This window comes from Aquarana catesbeiana, linkage group LG01, assembly GCF_042186555.1.
Source record: "Aquarana catesbeiana isolate 2022-GZ linkage group LG01, ASM4218655v1, whole genome shotgun sequence".
NCBI lineage: Eukaryota > Metazoa > Chordata > Amphibia > Anura > Ranidae > Aquarana > Aquarana catesbeiana.
In genome coordinates, this window is record NC_133324.1 from 242,152,490 (window position 1) to 242,176,113 (window position 23,624).

Here is a 23,624-nt window from a genome sequence, read left to right on the forward strand (position 1 = left end):
TGAGAAAGTTAAAAAAAAAATTATAATGAGTTTTATATGGAAAAATAAAAAACCGAGGGTTCCCTTCAGGATCTTAAAACAAAAGAAAACACACGGAGGTCTAGCAGTTCCAGATATCCAGAATTATTACAAGGCCGTAGTACTGTCTAGAATGGCCGAATGGGCAAAGCGAGATAATGAAAAACGTTGGGTAAGAATAGAGGAATTTTTAAGTAAAGCAACACTGGGAAGTGTTATTTGGAATCCTCCACATGCTAGAATTTTAGATAAAGACACACATGTAACAACACGTAATGTATTCAAAATTTGGGACGGGGTATATAAGAAAGTGAACGGAAACCACAACTCACCTTTAATTTCACTAACAGATAACAATTTATTTCCACCAGGATTAGAAACTATAGGAGGAAAGGATGCACTTTGGGGAAAGACACAATTAAGACACATTATTAGGGGGGGTAAAATTATGACATTGCAGGAAATTAGAGCTGGGAGGGTGACACGAGGGTTAGACGAATGGCGGTACCTCCAGCTGTGTCATTTTGTGAGTAAACTGCCAGGTCCGATTAGGGCGGGGGATAAACTTACGGACTTTGAGAGGTTATGTGATACAGAAGATCCAAGAAATACAGTCTCAAAAATGTACAAGGTCCTGATGAAGATGGATCAGCTGGAGATACCCCCATTTATAAATAAATGGGAGAGGGAACTAAGCACAAAGAAAGATGATAATACAATTAAGAGAATTTTGGAAATGATTTGCAATTCAGCTTTAGACGTACGGACGGCAGAAATGAACTATAAATGCATAAGCAGGAGTTATCTTACCCCAGAGATAACAAGTAAATATCAAAATCGATCGACATACTGCTGGCGAGGATGCCAAGAGATAGGAACAATGGCGCATTGTGGACATGCCCTAAAATAAAAAATTTCTGGGGGAAGATACTTGTGTTAATTAAGGAAATAACGGGAAAAGAAGTAGCAGAAGATCCCTGGGAGGTTTTGTTTCATGGGGGAGGCGGAGACATTAAAAAGTACAAGCAATCATTGGTACCTCACCTCCTGAATGCTGCGAAGCGAATAATCCCGAAGAACTGGCAGAGGAAGGAGAGTCCCGAGATATGGGAATGGATAGATGCTGTGGAGGAAACATACAATATGGAGAGCAAGGCTCGCGCAATAGAGGAAACAGGAACTACGGGCTCAGCGGAGTGGGAACGCTGGGTAAAATTTAAAAAAACGTGGTGTAGAACACAGAACTGAAAGTCTAGAATAGTGAAGGAGAGATGGGAGAATTAGACCTTGGAGAGATGGGGCCCGGGAGGGATGGTGGGATGGGAGGGGGGAGGGAGGTGGGATGGGGATTATTGAGAAGAAGCGGATATTGTCTATTCGGTCACGTTAGACCCCTGGGGGGGATAAGCCAAGATGTTAGAGGTATTAATACCTGGTTTTAATCACTTTTTATTATGGCAAAGCGTCACAATGATGAGACAAAGGAGAGGAGAGGGAAGACAAATGAGCTGCAAAGCTGATTCATACCTCTCAAAATGGTCGACTGAAGTGACAAAAAAAAAAAAAAAAATCCAGAATTTATAAAGCTTGTCTGAGCTGTCAGAAAACTGGGGGGGGGTGAAATTATTACACACACTCACTTGGTAAAGAGTGCTCAGAGAACTGATTGGAGAGAAAAGTAAATACCCCTCTTTACACAGCACACAGGAATAGAACTGGGGTGGTAAATCACAGGCTGTGTGCAGGAGCTCCCTCTCATCACCTTTTTTCTTTTGGTGTCAGGGAAACTTGTCAGAAATGACTCATATGCTGATAGCAGAGGTACAGTCAGTAGACAAATTACACTTAGTGTTCCTAATTAAGACAAGTAAACACCATGCCTTTGGTATGCCTTTGTTCATACTTCATGTATGAGATTTACAACCACTTTAACAAAATACCATTTATTGCAGTTACATAATTTAACAAATAAATTGATTTTTAAATGCAAATACGGTTTTCAGAGGCGTAGCTTGAAGCTTGTGGGCCCCGATGCAAAAGTTGACCCAGGCCCCCCCACTACAAAGAATAAGTAATACAGCGCTGCGTAAAATGTGAGTGAACAGCTGCCAACACACCTATAGACCCAGGTATTAGATAAAAATATTAAAAAAGTGTAGCGCTATAAAACTCCAAAGATTATAAGTGGCATCTCAAAGCCAAATAAAGTGTGTATATAATGACATACCATATGATTAAATATTAGTATGAAGAAGCTATAATGTGTTAAATACAAAACATATATAATATACAAAGGACTGAACTAATATCCAAAGAACCCCTGCAAATATTGATATAAATTAAATATAGTACACTGTGTACAATGTGTATATAGTATATACAACCATAAGAACATCAAAACATGTGAACAGTGATGCGAATATAAAAAGGTAAAAAACAAATGAAAACGAATAAAGTCCAGAAAGTCCTAAATGGAATTAACGCCACTGAGAACCAAAATAACAAAGTCCACCAACATTGTTGAAAATTATAAAAGGAGTGAGAAAGCCACCACCCAAGGTCTTAGGGGGCTTACCAAAGGTAAATGACTTGGAACGACTTATGCCGGCCAAGTCGCAAAAGGCTGTGAGACCAACAGCTTACGAGAATGTAGCTCCTTGAACGACCATGTTAAATCGCAGATTGGAGTGGAAGATAGGTGAGGAAGCTGTGTAGAAGCTTGAAAGCAACCAAAATAAACAGGAAGGTAATGATGATGAGGTCGTCACCGAAGATATTAAAGGCTTACCAGAGGTTGTTGACTTGGGAAGACTTACGTCATCCAAGTCAAAAAGGCATGGAGACCAACTGGTCAGAAAGGTACATCCCCTTTAGATACCCTCAATAGATTCCAAACCGAGACGGCTGTTTAGCATCCACAGTTATCCTGGTGTCGCCGTGCCGGGATCGGAGCCGTCTGGGTAGCCAGGGACGTTGTACAGATTCATCTGTACAACGTCCCACCCATTTACAATTTGTAGATTAATTCTAAGAATAGTATTTCAATAATATCTCAAGCTGCTAAACAGGCCACTCTAGTGCATACAACTGGTTTGAAAAGTATAAACAAATCTGTGTAAAAGTACAGGAAAAAAAATAATAAAAAGCAAACAAATTCTGTAAAACTGCATTTAAAAAAAGATTACAATATTTTACATAGGGCTGCTCCCAGCGGGACAAAGTACATGTAGTATTTTTTCCTATGATGCTAGAGGCTTCCTAAGTGTAGCTATTAAGTCTGACTTGCCCCTCCCAGAAAATCTGACAATGTACAACGGTAATCCTGCCATTAACGCACTTCCTGTTCTAGAAGTAGGTCAAACCCACAGTTTTGAGTCCTATGCAACACCAGTATATGAACAGAAAGATTTTGGCAACAGCAATTTCAAAAGTAAATCTAATGCAAAACCTTTGGTAAAGCTGCCCATACATTGTTAGATTTTTGTTTGTTCAGCCAGTGGGTTTTACAAACAAGATGGATGGAGGAATCCCCCCTTCACTGCCAGGACATGGTATTCTAGAAGCAAACACTGATCAGTGGCTGCAGACGATGATCAAGTAAAAATTTCCAACATATCCTTTGGGGACAGCTATACACTAATCAGCCCTCGTGTATGGCCAGCTTAAAGTGGTTGTATAGGCAGGTGTTTTTTTTTTTATCTGAATCAATAAGCATTCAAATAAAAAACCTTCTGTGTGTAGCAACCTCCCTCAGCCCCCCATAATACTTACCTGAGCCCCATCTCTATCCAGCGATGTGCACGGGTGCTTCAGCTGTCCAGAACTCTCCCTCTTGATTGGCTGAGACACGGCAGCGCCATGGGCTACCGCTGCTATCAGTCAGTCAATTAGTAGAGAGAGGGGACGAGGTCGAACGAGCAGATCCATGTCTGAATGGACACACAGAGCTGCGGCTCAGGTGCCCCCATAGTAAGCCGCTTGCTGTGGGTGCACTCGACAGGAGGGAGGGGCCAGGAGCACTGAACAGTTATCATTGGGGGTTCTCCCCACAATGTACTTTTCATACTTCCCCTTGTTTACATCACCATTCTGTCATTCATTAAATCCACAGGAGTGGTAGCTTCTTGTCACTATCAACTGAACAATTTTTTCATTGGGGAATCCTCATGTGCTCCCGGCCTCTTCACATGCCTTGTTACCTCAGCTCCCATGGCAGACACCACTGACAGTCCTTATCCTCTGGCTACACATATACAGTTGATGTGAGTTTTTAAGGAATGTTTTTTCTGTCCCATTCATAATACCCTCATTGTTTTGGTACATTACTAGACCATTTGGCTATTATGCTTTTTTGAAGACGTCAAATGCATCTGTCCCTGAAGAGTCGGCATTAGCCAACGAAACGCGTCGGTCTTGAACAGATGCAGTATGGCCATACAGGTGGCTCTACATGCTCTTCTATAGTGTTTTACTCATGATTTTATTGTATCATCCAGTTTCTCAGTGATTTGTTGCTATGGAGGTCATTTCTAACACCTTACCTTGCCAATGTTTACTGTTTTCTCATGACGTGATAACCGTTTGCAATCCTGCACATATTTTATGTCTTTTTTTATGCCTTTTTGTCTCTAGGACAATAAACAATACTCTTTCATATTGTCTGCTCATTGGCCATGTTTACATGTCTCATTCAAAGTCCCAAAACCCCTCCCTTGTTTACACAATAAGGATGGAGACGTATGTTATGCATCCAATTTAAAGTCCCAGACTTTTCCCAGTTCATTTGGAGCACTGAGGGACCTGAGAAGAGGAAGATCTGGGCTGCTCTGTGCAAAACCATTATACAGAGCAGGTAAGTATAACAGGTTTGTTATTTTAAAATAAAAAATACAAAAAACAAGACTTTAGTATCACTTTAAAGCCTAGTACACACACACACACAATATTTTTTTTTCCATTCGACCTTGCAGGGCTGAACAAAAAAAAAAAAAACCTGACAGCTTGGGAGGTGTACTAACTATCCGATGTTAGTGCACTAATCTCCCCCGCTGTTCTATTGTGTACTGCACCCCCACCTCAGAACACTCTGGTCAGTGCTCTCAGCCATTGGCTTCTGTCAGACCGGAAGCAATACACATGTGCCGAATATCTACCGGTTTCTATTAAACCAGCCAATGCCACCTAACACTCGGCCCGTGTGTACTAGGCTTAAAGGTTTGTACCCTGGTAGGGGTTTTCATGCTGTCTGTTACACACTGCTGAGCTTTTCCCTTTACTTTCTGTCTCAGACACAAGGGGAAAAGATAGAATCTTTCCAAAGTAAGGGGAAATAATGTGACAGCTATCCAAAGAGGTAACAGTCTCCACTGGAGGATTTCCATTCCTGTGCCAGCAACAATGGTAAAATATTATCTCCTAGGGGTTTATTTCCTAAAGCTGGAGAGTGCAAAATCAGTCTCAGTTCTGCATACAAAGCAGTCAGCTTCCAGGTTTTAGTGGCAAAGCTTAATTGAACAAGCTGAGATTATAAGTTGATTGGTTTCTCTGCAGAAGTGAGACTGATTTTCCACTCTCCAGCTTTAGCAAATAAACCCCATAGTGACAACTGTCACCACCACAAATAAGAGAAGATGAATCTTCCACCTGTTCATAATTCCATACCTCCCAATGCTTGATACCTTAGATGTACTTTAGACAAGACAGATGTGCCAGCATTAATGAATGACGTGAGTGCATTTAACTTCCTTTGTGACATTTCAAGTTGCTTCACAAATATTGCTACAAGTGTGGGAAGCAGAAGTTCTGAACAGTATCTCTGTACACGCCTGTGCTGGTTAAGCATGCAAAGCGCTCAGCTGTGTGGTTATGGCATGACAGCCTACAATCACAGGAAGTACTTCTGGTTTTGTGATGCTTGAAATTATCAATTTAGAACAGACAACTGCTAAACACTCCCAAGGTCTTCAAAAACTCCAAATTCTTTCAAAATGTTTGTAGATGGCATCTTGATTTATCAGGGTGCTACAGGAGCATAAATGCCTTGCTTGCCTACCCTGAAAGTGGGACCTTGCAGGGAGCACACTGTACTAATGGCACACAACTGAGTAAGACTTGCCATACACCTATAGATTATCTGCAGATTTTCTATGGTCAGATGGAAAAAGTGGAAGATTCCTCCATCCACAGTGTTTAGCGTACATGGAGAAATCTGTTGCACTTTTTCCATCTAACCATAGAAAATCTGCAGAAAATCTATAGGTGTATGGCCAGCTTAAGGTTCAGCAAACACTTTAGCTGGTGTATGCAAGATAGCCAAAACAGGCTGTTTTTTGCTTTCAAGGCGACCAGTTGAAGTGTTTGAGACAGTCAGACCGCGTAGTGGTTATAAGTGACTCCAGGCAAACAGGTAAATACAAACCAGACGCACACATGTGAACTGTCTTGCCTGCCAATGCATTTTGCAATTCTGTTCAGCTAATTTAGTAATTCTTACTACCATGTCCCCACAGCACATTTGCATGCAGCAAAGACTGAATGACTACTAATGCTGCCCCTTCCTCTAAGTCTCAATGCTGCTGTGCAATCGATGAGCAGATCCAGGTACTTATGCAATTTGTATAGAAAAATACATGTAGGAAAAAAAAAAAAAGTTTAAATTGATTTTCCCTGATTTTCTATATTTAGTAAACAACGGCTTGGGGAGCCAGTCTGTATGATAGGGCCACAACTTAGAGATTTTTGGGATAAACTCTGGTGTCTCTTTGGCAAACTTTGTATGGATATAAGGCTTGCTCACTGTGGTGCAAAATTTTATATGAAGAAGCCAAAATTATAGTACACTCAGGCTAAGATTAACAATTTGTTTTTAGATAAAGTCTGGTGTCTCTTTCGCAAACTTTGGATAGAAGTAACAGTGGGGGGAAAAAATAAGCTGTGTGTGTTGGTGGTGCCTTTACACCGAAACCTTCCTAGAGGTACTCTTGATGAAAGCAAGAGTCAAAAGAGTTGTGGAAAAATTGGTCTTTGGGTGTTGGTGGTGCCTTCACCCCGTAACCTTCTAGAGGTACTCTTGATAAAAATTGGTCCTTGGGTGTGAATTGTGCCCATGAAACCTATACCAAAAAATACTTCAAGATAAAGTCAACACCCACAAAGCTAGGAAGCCTAGACAGTCTTGAAGAGATCTGAGATCCCAATAAAACTTAATCAGCAACATCGGCATCAGAGGCTTGATAGCTGTGCTAATCAAGGACGGATTCATTTTGACAAAATGTCAGTCGGTCAACGGAGTCTATGGACAGATGTGCTCTTTTATCTGTCACAAAACCTCTGGCAGCACAGAATGCCTGTTCGGAAAGCATGCTGGATGCAGGGCAGCCCAATTGCATACTTGGCAAGTTCTGGCCAGTGGTCTATTCTCATGACCCAGACACCCAGTGGAACGTCTATGGGAAAGCTCTCCACGCCTGTTTTTGCCCCTAGATAATCTTCCACCATATGATGCAAATGCTGCAGATGGGATTATGAAGCTGACAGCCATTGGGCACCGAGGACTAAACAAATTTGAAATGCATCACTGAGGCGGCCACTTTTTCCACTACTCCTCCTTTGACCAACAGAAGCCTCAAAACTAGCTTTTCCACAACCCTGTAACCTACTAGAGTCTGGAAAGACGTTACATAAACTCCTCTTTAAGATGTTCAAGATATTTTATCCTGTGCTCCCTCTGCGAGGGCAGGGTGAGTTCTGAGACTTTCCCCTTGTAACGGTGGTCAAGGAGGGTTGCCAACAAATAATGACTTCTCCTTGATGCCACAAATTGTCGGATCCTTTCACAGGCCTTGAAGAATAAGGGAGCCCATGCACCACAAGTTTGCAGAGGCATGAGAAGCAGAGTCCTCAGTGTCACTGAGGATTACAGTATCTGGAACTGCCTCCTACCAACCATGAACTACTCCCAAGGTTTCTGGGAGTCTTTCACTGCTTCAATGCCTCCAAAACTGCAAGAATCCTCCTCCATAATGGCTGCCTCTGGAGGACATCCTGCCTCGTTGAGGTTGTGCCTCCCCCTCAGTTTCCTCCTCTGCTCTATCCTGCACCCAAGTCGCTTCATCATCATCACTGGAGCCAACTTGGCAATATGTTGTGGCTGGGGGAACATGACTGCCAATTTGTTGTTTATCAGTGATCTCCCCTCTCTGTAGGCTCATGTTACTCCCTTCCTTTACCTCAGAACTAACACCAGAATCAAGTAATGTTGGTGTATCTCAAGAAGCAAGTGGCTGATGCTGTGTTCAAATAATTCAACTGAGTCCTCCATGCATGATGATGGGCCTACGGCAGGAGTAGCTGTGGACAAGGAGGCAGAACAAGCCGCCCTGGCAGCTGCAGTGGACTTAAAAGACATAGATGGGCGAGTTTGGGGTGGAGGAACTTGACTGGCCTGCACTGAGTCCTGACCTCCACCCGATAGAACACCTTTGGGATGAATTAGAGCTGAGACTGTGAGCCAGGCTTTCTCATCCAACATCAGTGCCTGACCTCACAAATGCGCTTCTGGAAGAATGGTCAAACATTTCCATAGATACAATCCTAAACCTTGAGGACAGCATTCTCAGAAGAGTTGAAGCGGTTATAGATGCAAAGGGTGGGCCAAATCAATATTGAACCCTACGGACTAAGACTGGGGTGCCATTAAAGTTCATGTGCATGCAAAGGCAAGCGTCCCAATACTTTTGGTAATATAGTGTATCTGGGAACATAAAGGAGTTGGCACATCCTAAAATCTACAAGCACCTTATACCTTCAGGTCATAAAAGCAGATGTGTTAATCAAACCTGCTATGCAACTTTACTACAAAATGTTTTGCATGAGTATACAGTGCTGGAGTAACTATTACTAAACTGATTCCTGAACCATGAGCAGCTACAGAAAATCTGTAACTTGTCAACTTAACAGCAATTTAAAACACATTATTATAAACCAAACAATAAAAGAGTTACAATGATACTGCCAATATTTACATTCTTAAAATTCTTTCTTGAATACCTGATGCTGAAAGCTCCGTAACCCTGAAGCCAAACCTACAACCAGCATGTAGCTGTGATAGGGATCTTATCACCGAGAACACTGACCTTTGCTCCCTTCTAATCTCAGCCAGTCACCCCCCCCAGCAGGTGTCCACACAAATGTAATGCTGACTGCAGTCAGCATGGTTATTGGATAAAAATGTTCATATTGCTATAAGCAAAATCCAAATGCTACTTTACTCATTTGAAATATTCAATTAGCCCTCGTATCCTCAGGAATTTTCAGAAATTTTTTTTTTTTTTAAATACGGATGAAGAAAAGTGTAACTATTACAGAGAAATACTGCATAAGGATGGTTTTTATTCACTCTATTACCAAACAAATATCGGTGCCTGACCCTGTATATCTCCATGAGATTTATGAAGGCTCCTTTAAGTCTGGCGTTGCCCAAGCACATTTCAAGATATCAACAGTGCTTAAAAAGTTTAACCCCCCCCCCCAAAAAAAAAAATAATAATAATTCAGATCCTGGTCCCTTAAAAGAAGATTTAACAGCACAGTGCTTGTGTTGTGCGATCTGCCCCCCTCTAAACTGTAAAAAAAACCTCCCTGAACCTGACACTTCCTGTATCCCTTCTCTGTACTTACCACGAAAATCAGGCTGCTGAGCTCTGACCACTGTGGTCAGAGTGCGTCCCTCCATCATACGCGGCTGTCCTCTCATCTCTCCCCCTCCTCCTTGACTGTCAGCTCCCTCTCTGTTTTGGTCTCCGCACCACCGCTACTATTAAAAATGAGAAACCTACAATGGTCATTGCCAGCCCCTCTATTAGAGCCGGGCATACCACACTATGTAAGTAATTTCTAAAAACGAGCATTGTAAATACCTTTTTAGAGCTATCTTCAGACCGGCCACGTGACTTGCTGCCACTATACAGCTCCGATACATGGCTTCTGCGGGAGGGGCCAAGTTCGCCCTCTGACGTCCGTTGGGGAGATCACGTGGCCTCCCGTAGAAGCCCTATCTCAGAGCTGTAAAGCGGCCGCGAGTGATGCGACTGGAATGAAGATAGCTCCAAATTGATATTTACAATGCTCATTTTTAGAAATGACTTACATAGTGTGGTATGCCAGGCTCTAATAGAGGGGCTGGCAGTATTTTATAAATTTGACTTAAACAAACACTTTAACCCCTTCTGGACCAAGCCTATTTCTGACACTTGTTGCATACAATTTAAAATCAGTATTTTTTGCTAGAAAATTACTTAGAACCCACAAACATACATATATATATATATATATATATATATATATATATATATATATATATATATATATATATATATATATATATAATTTTAACAAAGACCCTAGAGAATAACGTAGCTGTCATTGCAATATTTTATGTCTCACGGTATTTGCGCAGCGGTCTTTCAAATGCTATTTTTTGGAAAAAATACTGTTTTCTTATTTTTTAATTAAAAAAAGGGTAACGTTAGCCCAATATTTTTGCATATTGTGAAAGATGATGTTACACTGAGTAAAGAGATACCCTTTACACTTACACTTTAAAATTGCACGCACTCGTGGAATGGCAACAAGCGACGGTATTTAAAAATCTCCATAGCCAACGTTTAAAAAATGTTAACGGTACCTGTTTAGAGTTAGAGGAGGTCTTTTGCTAGAATTATTGCTCTTGCTCCAACAATCGCAGCGATACCTCGCATGTGTGATTTGAACACTATTTACATTTGTGAGCGCAACTTATGTATGCATTTTCTTTGGTGTGCAAACTCGCGGGGACGGGGGGCGCTTTAAACATTTTTTTAACACTGTCCCTTTAAGAAAAAAAATCTGGCTCCAGCCTTCTCTGATTGCTGTTGCCAAATCATCTTTGCAGGTTGGAGCCTTGTCATGGACCATTCTCTTTAACTTCCACCACAGATTTTCAATTGGATTGAGATCCGGACTGTTTGCAGGCCATGACATTGACATTATGTGTCTTTCTTCAAATAATTTTTTCACAGTTTTTGCTCTATGGCAAGATGCATTATCATCTTGATAAATGATTTCATCATCCCCAAACATCCTTTCAATAGATGGGATAAGAAAAGTGTCCAAAATTTCAATGTAAACCTGTGCATTTATGGAAGATTTAATGACAGCCATCTCCCCAGTGCCTTTTACCATGCAGCCTGTCAGGTAAAGGCACTGGGCATGTTTTCTTCAGACAGTCGTCTGCATAAATCTCATTGGAACGGCACCAAACAAAAGTTCCAGCATCATCACCTTGCCCAATGCAGATTCGAGATTCATCACTGAATATGACTTTCATCCAATCATCCACAGTCCACGACTGCCTTTCCTTAGCCCATTGTAACCTTGTTTTTTTGTGTTTAGGTGTTAGAGATGGCTTTCTTTTAGCTTTTCTGTATGTAAATCCCATTTCCTTTAGGCGGTTTCTTACAGTTCAGTCACAGATGTTGACTCCAGTTTCCTCCCATTTGTTTTGTTGTACATTTTCTGTTTTTCAAGGCATATTGCTTTAAGTTTTCTGTCTTGACGCTTTGATGTCTTCCTTGGTCTACCAGTATGCTTGCCTTTAACCACCTTCCCATGTTGTTTGTATTTGGTCTATGTTTTAGACACAGCCGACTGTGAACAACCAACATCTTGTGCAACACTGCATGATGATTTACCCTCTTTACCTACATACTTGTGCAGGTGTTAGTGTTTGTAATGAAAATTTACAGGGTGATTCCATAATCTTTTCCTCAGAATTGAGTGATTCCATAGTTTATTCCCTGTGCTTGTTCTATAAATCTAACTGTTACTGGCCACCACAATTATTTTTCTTGATTTCTTTTAGTGTTTCTTAAAGCCAGAAAGTTGCCATTTGAAATGCCTTTAGTTTTTGGCCATGTCTGTGATCTGCTTTTTTTCTACAACAATAAACAACTCAAGGAACATCCTCAGGGACTGGTGATTCCATAATTTTTGCCAGGGGTTGTATAGGTAATCCTTCTTATAAGCTTACCTATAGGTACAGTAAATATCTCCTAAAACGTGCACTAGATGCAGCTGGTGACGTCATCGTCACATGCGCTCTGAAGGAAAGGCATACCTTTTCCTTCTGAGCTGTGCCATAAGCAGCGGGAGCGACGTCATCGCCGGCTTGGCCATTCATATTGCCGAAGCCCATGAACCCAGGAGGAGAACCGGGTAAAGATAGCAGCGCCTTCCATAGTGACAGCGTGCTGCTGGGGGAGGGGGGGGGGGGGGGCAAGTCTGTCATAATGTGCTTGTATGCAATGGCTATTTAGCACATTATGACTTAAACTGCTCGAGCCCCGATTTATTTTATTTGATGCACTTTACTACCGCTTTAACACGCCAAAGTTGCAAAACTGTGTTTAGAAGTTAAGACTTGTTTTATCTTTGTCATGAAGGGGTTAAAGACATGAAGTTTGGAATGAACCAAGGAAAAATACAGCAAATTCATGTTTTACATAAACATTTGTCAGCACTATAACTATGGTTTTTAGAGGGTCATGTGTTATGAAAGCATGCAGCTTGAATTAAATGGAAAGCAAAGCAATCACCTTTCATGCTTCTGTCTAAAACATAAAGCATGTTCTGTTGTCAAGGCTATTCAGCCTCCTCTGCAAATGTGGTGCAGCTATGCTATGCTCTTTGGGAATGAAGAGAATCCTAGCTGTGCACTGTATGTGTGTTCTCTTGAATACTGCCGTGTACCTGATGGCTCGTACTGTATATAATACACTTCTTTTCATCCGACAATTAGCACTACTCAAAAAAAAGCTATAAAAATCAATGTAACTACAGAATGATGAATAATAGAAAGGTATTAGGAGTACATAACAATAAAGTCATGAAATATGTAAAAACAAAAATGAGAAGTCACCTAAGTGCCACTATTTTCCTAATCACTGCTTAAATTTTTAAGAAAGCATTTCCTTTACAATGTTGGAATTGGTGAACATGTATCTGGCTGATGGAATGAAAAGAATCATTTCCATAAGGGATGCACCAATATATTGGCCGCCAACAAGGTTATCAGCGATTTGCCAATTAGAAAAAAGATAAAAAAACACCCACACAACAAACATTGCAAAAATCGCGCCCCACATTAAAATAAATAAATAAATAAAAACACAACACTGGTCGTTTCGGTCAAGTGCATCCTGAATTTTTGGTTTCGATTTTGGTCCATAATTTTCAATTCGGTGCACCACTAATTTCCTTGGCTCTACTCACTGACCTGAAATTAGGAATTTTCCTCTTATTTTTGGGATATGTGATGGAATGGGGTACGTGAATACATTTTGTTTTAACCTTTTGTCGAGTACAAATTGTATACATTTGCATCTCAAAAAATTGTATCATCAAAAAGTTAAATTTCAGTAATTCAATTTAATAAGTGAAAATCACATATTATATAGATTCATTACACGCAGAGTGATATTTTCCAAGCATTTCTTTCTTTTAATTTTGATGATTATGGCTTACAGCTAGTAAAAACCCCAAATTCAGTATCTCAGAAAATCAGAATATTGTGAAAAAGTTCAATATTGTAGGCTCATGGTATCACACTCTAATCAGCTAATTAATGCAAAACACCTGTAAAGGTTTCCTGAGCCTTTAAATGGTCTCTCAGTCTGGTTCGGTAGGTTACACAATCATAGGGAAAACTGCTAACTTGACAGTTGTCCAGAAGACAGTCATTGACACCCTCCACAAGAAGGGCAAGTTACAAAAGGTAATTGCTAAAGAAGGTGGCTGTTCACAGAGTGCTGTATCCAAGCATATTAACAGAAAGTTGAGTGGAAGAAAAAAAAAAAAAAAAGTGTGGTAGAAAAAGGCGCACAAGCAACAAGGATTACCGCAGCCTTGAGAGGATTTTGACGCAAAGGCTATTCGAGAATTTGGGGGGGGGGGCCTCACAAGGAGTGGACTCTACAGCTGGTGTCAGTGCTTCAAGATCCACCACACACAGACATATCTAGGACATGGGCTACAACTTTCCCATTCCTTGTGTCAAGCCACTCCTGAACCAGAGACACGTCCGAGGCGTCTTACCAGGACTAAGGAGAAAAAGGACTGGACTACTGCTGAGTAGTCCAAAGTCCTCTTTTCAGATGAAAGTCAATTTTGCTTTTCATATGACGTCAGGAGGAAGAGTGGGGAGGCACATAATCCAAGTTGCATGAGGTCCAGTGTGAAGTTTCCACAGTCAGTGATAATTTGGGAAGCCATGACATCTGCTGGTGTTGGTCCACTGTGTTTTATCAAGTCCAAAGTCAGTGCAGCCCTCTAGCAGGAAATTCTAGAGCACTTTATGCTTCCCTCTGCTGACCAGCTTTATGGAGATACTGATTTCATTTTCCAGCAGGACTTAGCACCTGTCCACACTGCCAAAAGTACCAATACCTGGTTTAATGACCATGGTATCCCTGTGCTCGATTGCCCAGCAAACTCACCTGACCTAAACCCTATCTGTGGGGTATTGTGAAGAGCAAGATGAGACACCAGACCCAACAATGCAGACGAGCTGAAGGTCACTATCAAAGCAATCTGGGCTTCCATAACACCTTAGCAGTGCCACAGGCTGATCGCCTCCATGCCACGCTGCATTGATGTAGCAATTTCTGCAAAAAGAACCTGGACCAAGTATTGAGCGCATACTATACTAGACATACTTTTCAGCAAGCCAACATTTCTGTATTAAAAATATTTTTTTCTATTAGTCTTATGTAATATTCAAATTTTCTGAGATACTGAATTATCACTAGCTGTAAGCCATATGCACCTGTCTGTATATGTGGTGGCAAAAAGGTGGGTTTTAACATCCAGCCACTGCACATATGAATCCATGACAGGATTGTGCTTACTGCGTGTTCCCAGAACACTGACTGAGCTGGGCGACAGCTTCCAGTAGCAATAAGAACAAGCACTGCTCCAGGTCATTGGGAGGAGGAGCGACGCACTGACGTCACCGCTACACGTCCTGTCCCGGAAGCTACGGGCTGTTTTAGAAGCAGGCCGGCTCATTTTAATGCTTATATTGTCTACCACTCTGTAAGTGTTCACTTGTCTTTTCTAATATGGAATAAATATAAAGAATGTGAAGCCTTTGTTGTTTTATGGGGACATTACAATTTACCTGAATCGATCCATCAACGGACCGTTCCTATGGAGGTTGAGGTGTCCAGTATATGCCAGAGAGATCCCGGGCTGCGGTTACAGCCATCCGCTTTGTGTGGTCCCCTATAATAAGGGACCACCGATTTCTGGTAAGCGGCAGTGTTTTCTTTGTGGTGGAGGCATCTTTTCACTTGTCACTTTTTCTGGAAAAATCTGCAGCACATCACCTTTCAAGAATCATCAATTTTTCCAATGGACTAATCACCATTGTTATTATATTAGCACAAATGGACTTTTTTATTTAGTCACGGGTTTTGTTACATAAATTTAAGTACAGTATATCATTTGATGTTTGTACTTATAAAACTCACCTGTTTATCACACTAGAAATATTTACCTCCACATTGCAGCATATTTGAGGTATCAAACTGGCCACTGAGTAACATTACCGAGTGTGGCTATTCATTTAATTCGTCTTTTGCACTGAATGGATTTGTTTATTTTTAGAACTACTTATGCCCTGTACACACAATAGGATTTTCCGATGGAAAATGTGTGATAGGACCTTGTTGTCGGAAATTCCGACCGTGTGTAGGCTCCATCACACATTTTCCATAGGAAATTCTGACACACAAAGTTTGAGAGCTTGCTATAAAATTTTCCGACAACAAAATCTGTTGTCGGAAATTCCGATCGTGTGTACACAAATCCGACGCACAAAGTGCCACGCATGCTCAGAATGAATTAAGAGATGAAAGCTATTGGCTACTGCCCCGTTTATAGTCCAGACATACGTGTTTTACGTCACTGCGTTCAGAACGATCGGATTTTCCGACAACTTTGTGTGACCGTGTGTATGCAAGACAAGTTTGAGCCAACATCCGTCGGAAAAAATCCTAGGATTTTGTTGTCCGAATGTCCGATCGTGTGTACAGGGCATTAGTGTAGTCTATTGATACACATTTTTGTGAGTACTCATCAGATTTTCTTGTAACCATTCTTTTTGTATTTATTCCTGTTTAGTGTTGTATAACGCTTTTAGTCGCAGCTCAGTATATTGTCCACTAATAGTGCAGTTTTTTTCTTTCTATTTACTGCTCCAGGTCAGTCCATAAACCTTGGTCACTCGCACTCCCTGGGAGTCGGTTCAGCTTGCACCTATAAGCATAAAGCAATAGAAACTCAGGGCAGCCGCACTCCAGTTGAACACCTCTAGTCTAGGTTCACACTGTGATTCGTACAGGAGCCACGCCGCATTTCTGTACAATTCACATGTGATCAATGCGGTGCAATTTGAGCGCAATCATTTTGATGGGCTCAAATCGTACCTCATCACACCAAAGCCACGTGTGCAGCAATTCTGGGAATGCACTGCAACCGGGTCCCATGTTTGTTTTTTCTTCTATAATAAATTTTTTATTGAAAAAAAGTTAAGTGGAAAACACTGCGTATACATAATCGCAGCAAAAAAAAAAAAACACACACAGGTACAGAGATGCAACATTTCCAAAGTCATTGTTAAGTTGAAAGAATGATCATAAATCAACATCATTTTACTGAAGACAGGTAACATAACAAACATGTCTTCGATAGAGTTGGAGAAAGTACAGAGTAACCACAGCATGAACACCCTTCCCAAAAAAAAAAAAATTAAAAATGAGGGTGAAGGTAGTGAGAGAAAAGAACGTGAAAGGGAAAGAAGGTTTGAAACTGGTGGGGTAGTGTGAACAGAGGCTTATTGTACAAAAGCCTTTAAAAGCATGTCGATCGCAGCGAGCATAGGGGGTAAAAGCTGTTAACGCGTTTTACACTATACTAGCACTTAAAGGAGAAGTCCAGCCAGAGCTTGTTTGCGGACGTCACAGGAATCAGTCCAGGCACCGCGTCAGTGTACGAACACCGGGGGACAGATGTAGCATCTGTCTCATTCTGCATTCATCCAGGCAAGTATAAAAGGGGGGAAAAAAACACCCTTACTTCCCTTTTAATCCTAACACACCCAACATAAAATGCGGTAACATATTTTCCCCTCTATGGTCACTATGATTTCCATAAGCTGCACTATGGGTAAAAATACAGAAAGATCTGTATTCAGTTTAGAAAAAAAAAAATGACTCTACAATATTAGGCTCTATTTTCACTATACACCAGTGCTTCTGGATGTGCATCTGGCTGATGGGAGACACAGGAATGCTTTCCATGGCTCCGCCTACTGTCCTGAACCAAGGAATTATCCTCCTATTTTTGGGACATGTGACAAAACGAGACATGTGAACACCTTCTGTTCCAAGAAGGCTTTACTGTGCTATGCTAGAATTGCAGTAAAGCTATACTGTGCAGGTTATGCTGTTCTCATACATACAACATGCATCTTGTGATTCAGATCAGCCACGTCTGGCTTGTGTTAAATGAATTGTAGCGAACAGAATCCTCTTCTATTAAAGGAAATTTTTCTAATGTGATTAAGCACTTTTCATGCAGTGCAGAGAAAAAAATATGTATGTAAAACAAACCCATGAAAGGCAAGTCTACTTTCTTTATACAGCATGAGTGCAAACATTTCTGTGAGTCTATGGGTCATTAACCCCTGCACGTGCCTAGTGTGGACAAAACTGTTCAATCTACATGGTAAATACACACAGCCAGATAACTAGCCTTAGCCAACATCTGCTGCTATACAGTACTCTGCACTTCTCTATTGTCACTGAGGGTGTAGTCCTTTCTCATGAAGGAGAAACACCTTGTACCTTAGTACAAGGTCGTATTAGCACATTACAATGAATTCTGGAGTTACTGCTATTTGTGTGAAACGCTTGTATGATCAGCACAGCAACAAGTGGAAAGCATGTAAAAAATAATAATAATAATAATAACAAAAAGTACAGTAACTGATAGCAACCTGAATTTAGTTGCCTAAAGCAAGACCTGTAAGTGATGAACACAGGGCAATATAAGGGAATACATTTTTGCTACAGAGAAATGTAACTACTTGTTTCCTCATCAGCACTTCGATTTTACTGTACTGCAAATTAGAATAACTGCCAGCAAGCTCTTAGATCTGTAAACTGGCCATGCTCTAGAAGAATTTCATTCAAAATGTCATTTTCAGAACGTTCATGTAATTTAGGATGTTTCTAAACACACATACATGCCATTATTTTTTTTAATGATACTATTTGCACTTTTTTGTGTTTAGCCATGGTCATTTTAGCTGCATTTAGCCCCAGTTAATATACTGTATATGCGGTGCAGGAAACACAGTGAATCCTGAGCATTACCCGCACCGCACTAAGTTCATGCGAACTGCCACCAATGTCAATGGTAAATTAAAGGGTGACTCCACTTTAATGGGGGGGGGGGGGGGGGATTGATAGAGAGAAGAAAAAAAATATCTCTATCTATATTGATAGAGAAAAAAAAAAATTATATATATATATATATATATATATATCATACAATTGCAACTGAAGTCATATTGTAATTGAATGTTATTAAAACTTTCCTTTTGAATCTGCAGCTCTGTAATTTTATGTGAAATGCAATATGGCTACCTGGAGGTGTCCTGTTCACAGAATGTGTATAGAAAGCCCCCAGGAGCATCATTTCCTGATTGTGTGATTGGCTCACTGATTTTCCCAGAAGTTATTTTTGGACAGATACTCCAATAGAAAATCATGTCTAAAGGGATGCAGACCCTGCAATTTTCCTCATTAGTACCCTGCAGGTGAAGCAGCTGGCTGATAATTAAGAAACCACTCCTATTAGATTACCTTACCACATGGACACACGTGGATTTCTTCAGAATAACAAAAAGGTAGGACTCTGCAACAAAGTTTGTTAAAACCCTTGTAATGTACATAGATCACCCAGAGGGGAATGTTTTTTTCTCTCAACAAAAGTGGAGTTACTCTTTAATGACACCCAAAGCCGGTCGCAAAATGCAGTGCAATTGCAAGAATTCCAGTGCGGCAAAAAAAAAAAAAAAGAAGAAGGATGCCTGCACCTTTTTGTGCGGTGCGGTGAGAATTGAGCATACAGAGTAAATGGTCTCAAATCACACTGCAAAAAATGTGATTTGAATAGGAACATAGTGCGATTCCTATCCGAATCACATGCGGTACACAACACAAGTGTGAACCCAGGCTAAAAAAAAAAGAAAAGAAGAGAAAAAACTTAGGACAACGTGATTTAAACGCATCTAAAACGGGGGGGAGGGGGGGTGGAACTCCGCTTCAACAAGTGTAAAGCATTTGATCCTAATCAATCCCAATAACAATGTAGCACACAGTTCACCTAAATTAGATATTTAACATAGAAACATGTCAATACATTTGAAATTGTTACATATATAAATTATTATCCTGAACATTGAACATGGATTTTGCAGTTCGACTAACATTTCATATTCCAGATATAGAACTCACAGAGCTCAGATTCAATGGGATTTGCACTGCTAACTTCATTGCAGCCTGCGACTTCATACAACAGATGTCTATGCAAGTCGCAACAAAAGCAGCAAAAATAAGTGCAGGAACCATTTTTTACAGTTGCAGCAATTTAAACGGTTCCCATTGCCAACAATGGGGCGCAACTTGTCATGCGATTTGGAACTGTCAAATTGCATGACAAATCGCACCAATGTGAACGGGGCTTACAGAGTGCAACGTATGGTGCAGCTGTGCATAGAAACCAATCAGCTTCTTCAGTTAAACTGTGACAAAATAATTTGGAAGCCGATTGGTTTCTATGCGGAGCTGCACCAGATTCTGCACACTCCAGTTTTAGTAAATCAACTTCAATGGTTCCTTTTCCCAGAAAAAAATGGATTGTCTACGAAGGGCAATATTTTTTTTTTACTTTAGAGATAAAATATTTAAAACCAATATTACCGTTTTGTTATTTGTTTGTAACAATAAGAAAATGCCTTGGGAAAAACACCTAATGTTGTGCAGCAAATATGTACACCCATTCAAAAATGACATAGCGGGTATTATACCAAATGTAGACTTGTAAAGTTAAGGTTATTTCACTGTAGCATTGTAGAGCTCTGGGAAATCTGTGAGAACCAACAAGGTGTTGGATCCAATTGATTTCTGGGATAATAAATGGATGGTTGTACCAGAGGCAACCACAGACATTATAGTAGCAGGAACCAGAATGTTTTTTAGTGCAGCAGGAGTCTGGCTTAAACAATTTCAATGTTAGATGAGCAATTACACCAGTAAAAACACATCTCCAGTGGTGGGATCACCAAGAAGAACCACATGCCCGAATAGGTTTTGCACTCAAACTCGCCCAAAATACTGCAGAACCTCCCTCACTATGAAGAAATCAACATCTCCATGGTCTAAACAGCAAGGGAGCGACTCTATAAGGGAAGTGAACTCTTACAGACTATCACTGCCAAGTTGCTGCCAGTGACAGCATCACTTGTCTACTGTAAGATGGCCCTTATAGGGGAGCATTGGCTGTAAATATACTAGCAGAAATGAAATGACTGTCGCCTGACCTGGCTTATTAGAGTCAGTCTGGAAAAGGATTGGATCACTGTAGTCACTCTCAGGCTGACTGATCCAACAGATCAAAAAATCTTCCTAACAAACATGCACAGCCAAACCACAATCATCACAAGTCTCCTTTCTCAGCCATTTATCCAAGAGAAAAATGCCACTTACATTGCCAGTCAATGCGAAGAATGTTGCATTGTCTGGCAATGTTAGTGGGGGCAGGAGAACACCCTCCTTACAGTGGCAGCCGGGGGGGGGAAGAACGCCCTCCTTACAGTGGCAGCCGGGGGGGGGGGGGAAGCCCTGCTTACAGTGGCGGCCAGGAGAGGGGGGAGAACGCCCTCCTTACATTGGCGGCCGGGGGGGGGAGAATGCCCTCCTTACATTGGCGGCCGGGGGGGAGAACGCCCTCCTTACATTGGCGGCTGAGGGGGGATAACGCCCTCCTTACATTTGCGGCCGGGGGGGGGATAACGCCCTCCTTACATTTGCGGCCGTGGGGGAGAACGCCCTCCTTACATTGGCATCCAGGGGAGAGAACGCCCTCCTTGCATTGGTGGCCGGGGGAGAAGAACGCCCTCCTTACATTGGCGGCCGGGGGGTGGAGGGGGAGAGCGCCCTCCTTACATTGGTGGCTGGGGGGGGGGGAAGAACGCCCTCCTTACATTGGTGGCCGGGCGAGAACGCCCTCCTTACATTGGCGGCCAGATGGCGGAGGGGGAGAGCACTCTCCTTACATTGGTGGCCGGGGGGGGGGGGAACGCCCTCCTTACATTGGTGGCCGGGGGAGAAGAATGCCCTCTTTACATTGGCGACCCGGGGGCGGAGGGGGAGAGTGCCCTCCTGAAATTGGTGGCCGGGGGGGGGAGAACGCCCTCCTTATATTGGTGGCTGGGGGAGAACGCCCTCCTCACATTGGCGCCCGGGGGGTTGGAGAACGCCCTCCTTACATTTGCAGCCGGGGGGGGCGACGCCCTCCTCACATTGGCGGCCGGGGAACGCCCTCCTTACATTTGCGCCCGGGGGGGGGGAATGCCCTCCTCACATTGGCGGCCGGAGAGGGGAGAACACCCTCCTTACATTGGCGGCCGGGGGGGGGGGGGGAGCACCTTCCTTACACTGGCGGTCGGGGGGGGGGGGGAACGCCCTCCTTACATTGGCGGCCGGGGGGGGGGGGGGGGAAGAGGGAAGAACACCTTCCTTACACTGGCGGTCAGGGGGGGACGCCCTCCTTACATTGGCGGCCGGGGGGGGGGGGGGGGGAGAACACCTTCCTTACATTGGCGGCCGGGGGAGAAGAACACCTTCCTTACATTGGCGGCCGGGGAGGGGAGAACACCTTCCTTACATTGGCGGCCGGGGGAGGGAGAACACCTTCCTTACATTGGCGGCCGGGGGAGAAGAACACCTTCCTTACATTGGCGGACGGGGAGGGGAGAACACCTTCCTTACATTGGCGGTCGGGGGGGGGAACCCCCCCCATACAGTGGCAGCTGGGGGGGGGGGGAAGAATACTTCTTACAATAGTACCAAGTAGGAAAAATGCCCCCTGGTGTAAAGATTGACTCTGTGTTCCTGTGGTGTGACTCAAGCCATGTCTATGTACAGTGAGAGGTGTGGGGAAGAACATTAACGTGCACTATTTTCAGTACAAAGCAGAGAACTATCTGAGTCATAGTCTTAGGAACTGGATCATCTACCTCCCATAAAAACTGACTGACCTACCTTCCACCAAGTACAGACAGGCTTCTCCTGAGAAATAGGATATGATTGGCTGATGGGGGCATTGCAGACAGTTCACTAGAAGAGGAATTCTCTGTGCCCAGTGGAGGAGACAGACCTCATCTTATTATATATTCTAATCTGGGAGAATGATGGGAGAATTGGAGCAGACTGGGTGCTGCCATGTGTAGTGTGCCCACCTACCCTTCATACCCACCTCAGGGAAGGAGCCCTTGGCATAGACCATGAGCAGCGAAGTCTTCCCGCAGCCTCCATCTCCAACTATGACCATCTTCACCTCTTTCCTGCCCTTGTCTCCTCTCTGCCTCGCCTCCCCGGTGCCATTGCTGACAGTCCCGTTGGGTTGTTGGGTCATGGTGTCGCAGTCAGTCCATGAGAGGGTGACAACGGACAAGACAGTGCACACGCTCCGCCGGTTACCCGCACACTGCCAGCTCTGTCAAGTGCAAGGGAGATGCAGGCGAAACCCGGCTACTGCTGCCAGTGATTGGCTGAGGCGGGTCACGTGAGGAGCGGCTCCCACACCCTCCCCTTTTGAAACGCGAAAGTTTTGGTGGAAGTCGGACGGAGTCCCGATCATGTCACAGATTAGAGCAGCCAATCAGAGAGAAGAGGGACGACTGCTACGTCATGAATCACACAGGTGATAAGGAGCGCTCACCCACTTCTTCTAGCTGAACAATGGTGAAGCACCACAATTACTTGCTCAGCTATTTGGTCAATTTATTCGAAGACAGACCTTTTTTTGTGTGGTAGAGCAAAACTCCTAAGAAAAACAGGATACAAGATAACCAAACCCGCTTTTCATGTAATATTCACCTTCATTCCAGAGATTCCCCCACATCGCAGTACCTTTTTACTGCCTATAGATGTCCTCATCACCCACTTCTTCTGAGCCCGGGACACGGTCAGGACAAGGGGTGGGCAGAAGGGCCAGCTGCTCTGGGCTCAGCATGTATTGTAGGGATGGGGGATGGGGTTCCTTCTACTACCATATAAGACTGACAGGAGTAGTTACAGCGGTATCACTACTTCTGTCAGCCCATCACTGGAAGAGGCTAGGAGAGAGCTGGGAGGAGCTGCAGGCTCTGCTCTCTCTCCTCCTCTTCCTCATAACCTCACACATAATTGGGCAGCACAGTGGTGTAGTGGGTAGCACTC

General features: G+C 42.7%; 1 protein-coding gene across 1 annotated transcript in view; it reads right to left on the reverse strand.

Annotated features, from left to right (window-relative positions):
• Window positions 1–22,969, reverse strand: part of RHOF (ras homolog family member F, filopodia associated) — a 106,590-nt gene extending 83,621 nt beyond the window's left edge. The window contains exon 1 of the mRNA XM_073626732.1: window positions 22,660–22,969. Coding sequence (XP_073482833.1) covers window positions 22,660–22,818 — 159 coding nt within the window. The 5' untranslated portion in view covers window positions 22,819–22,969. The remainder of the gene's footprint in view (window positions 1–22,659) is intronic.
• Window positions 22,970–23,624: the final 655 nt, after the last annotated feature.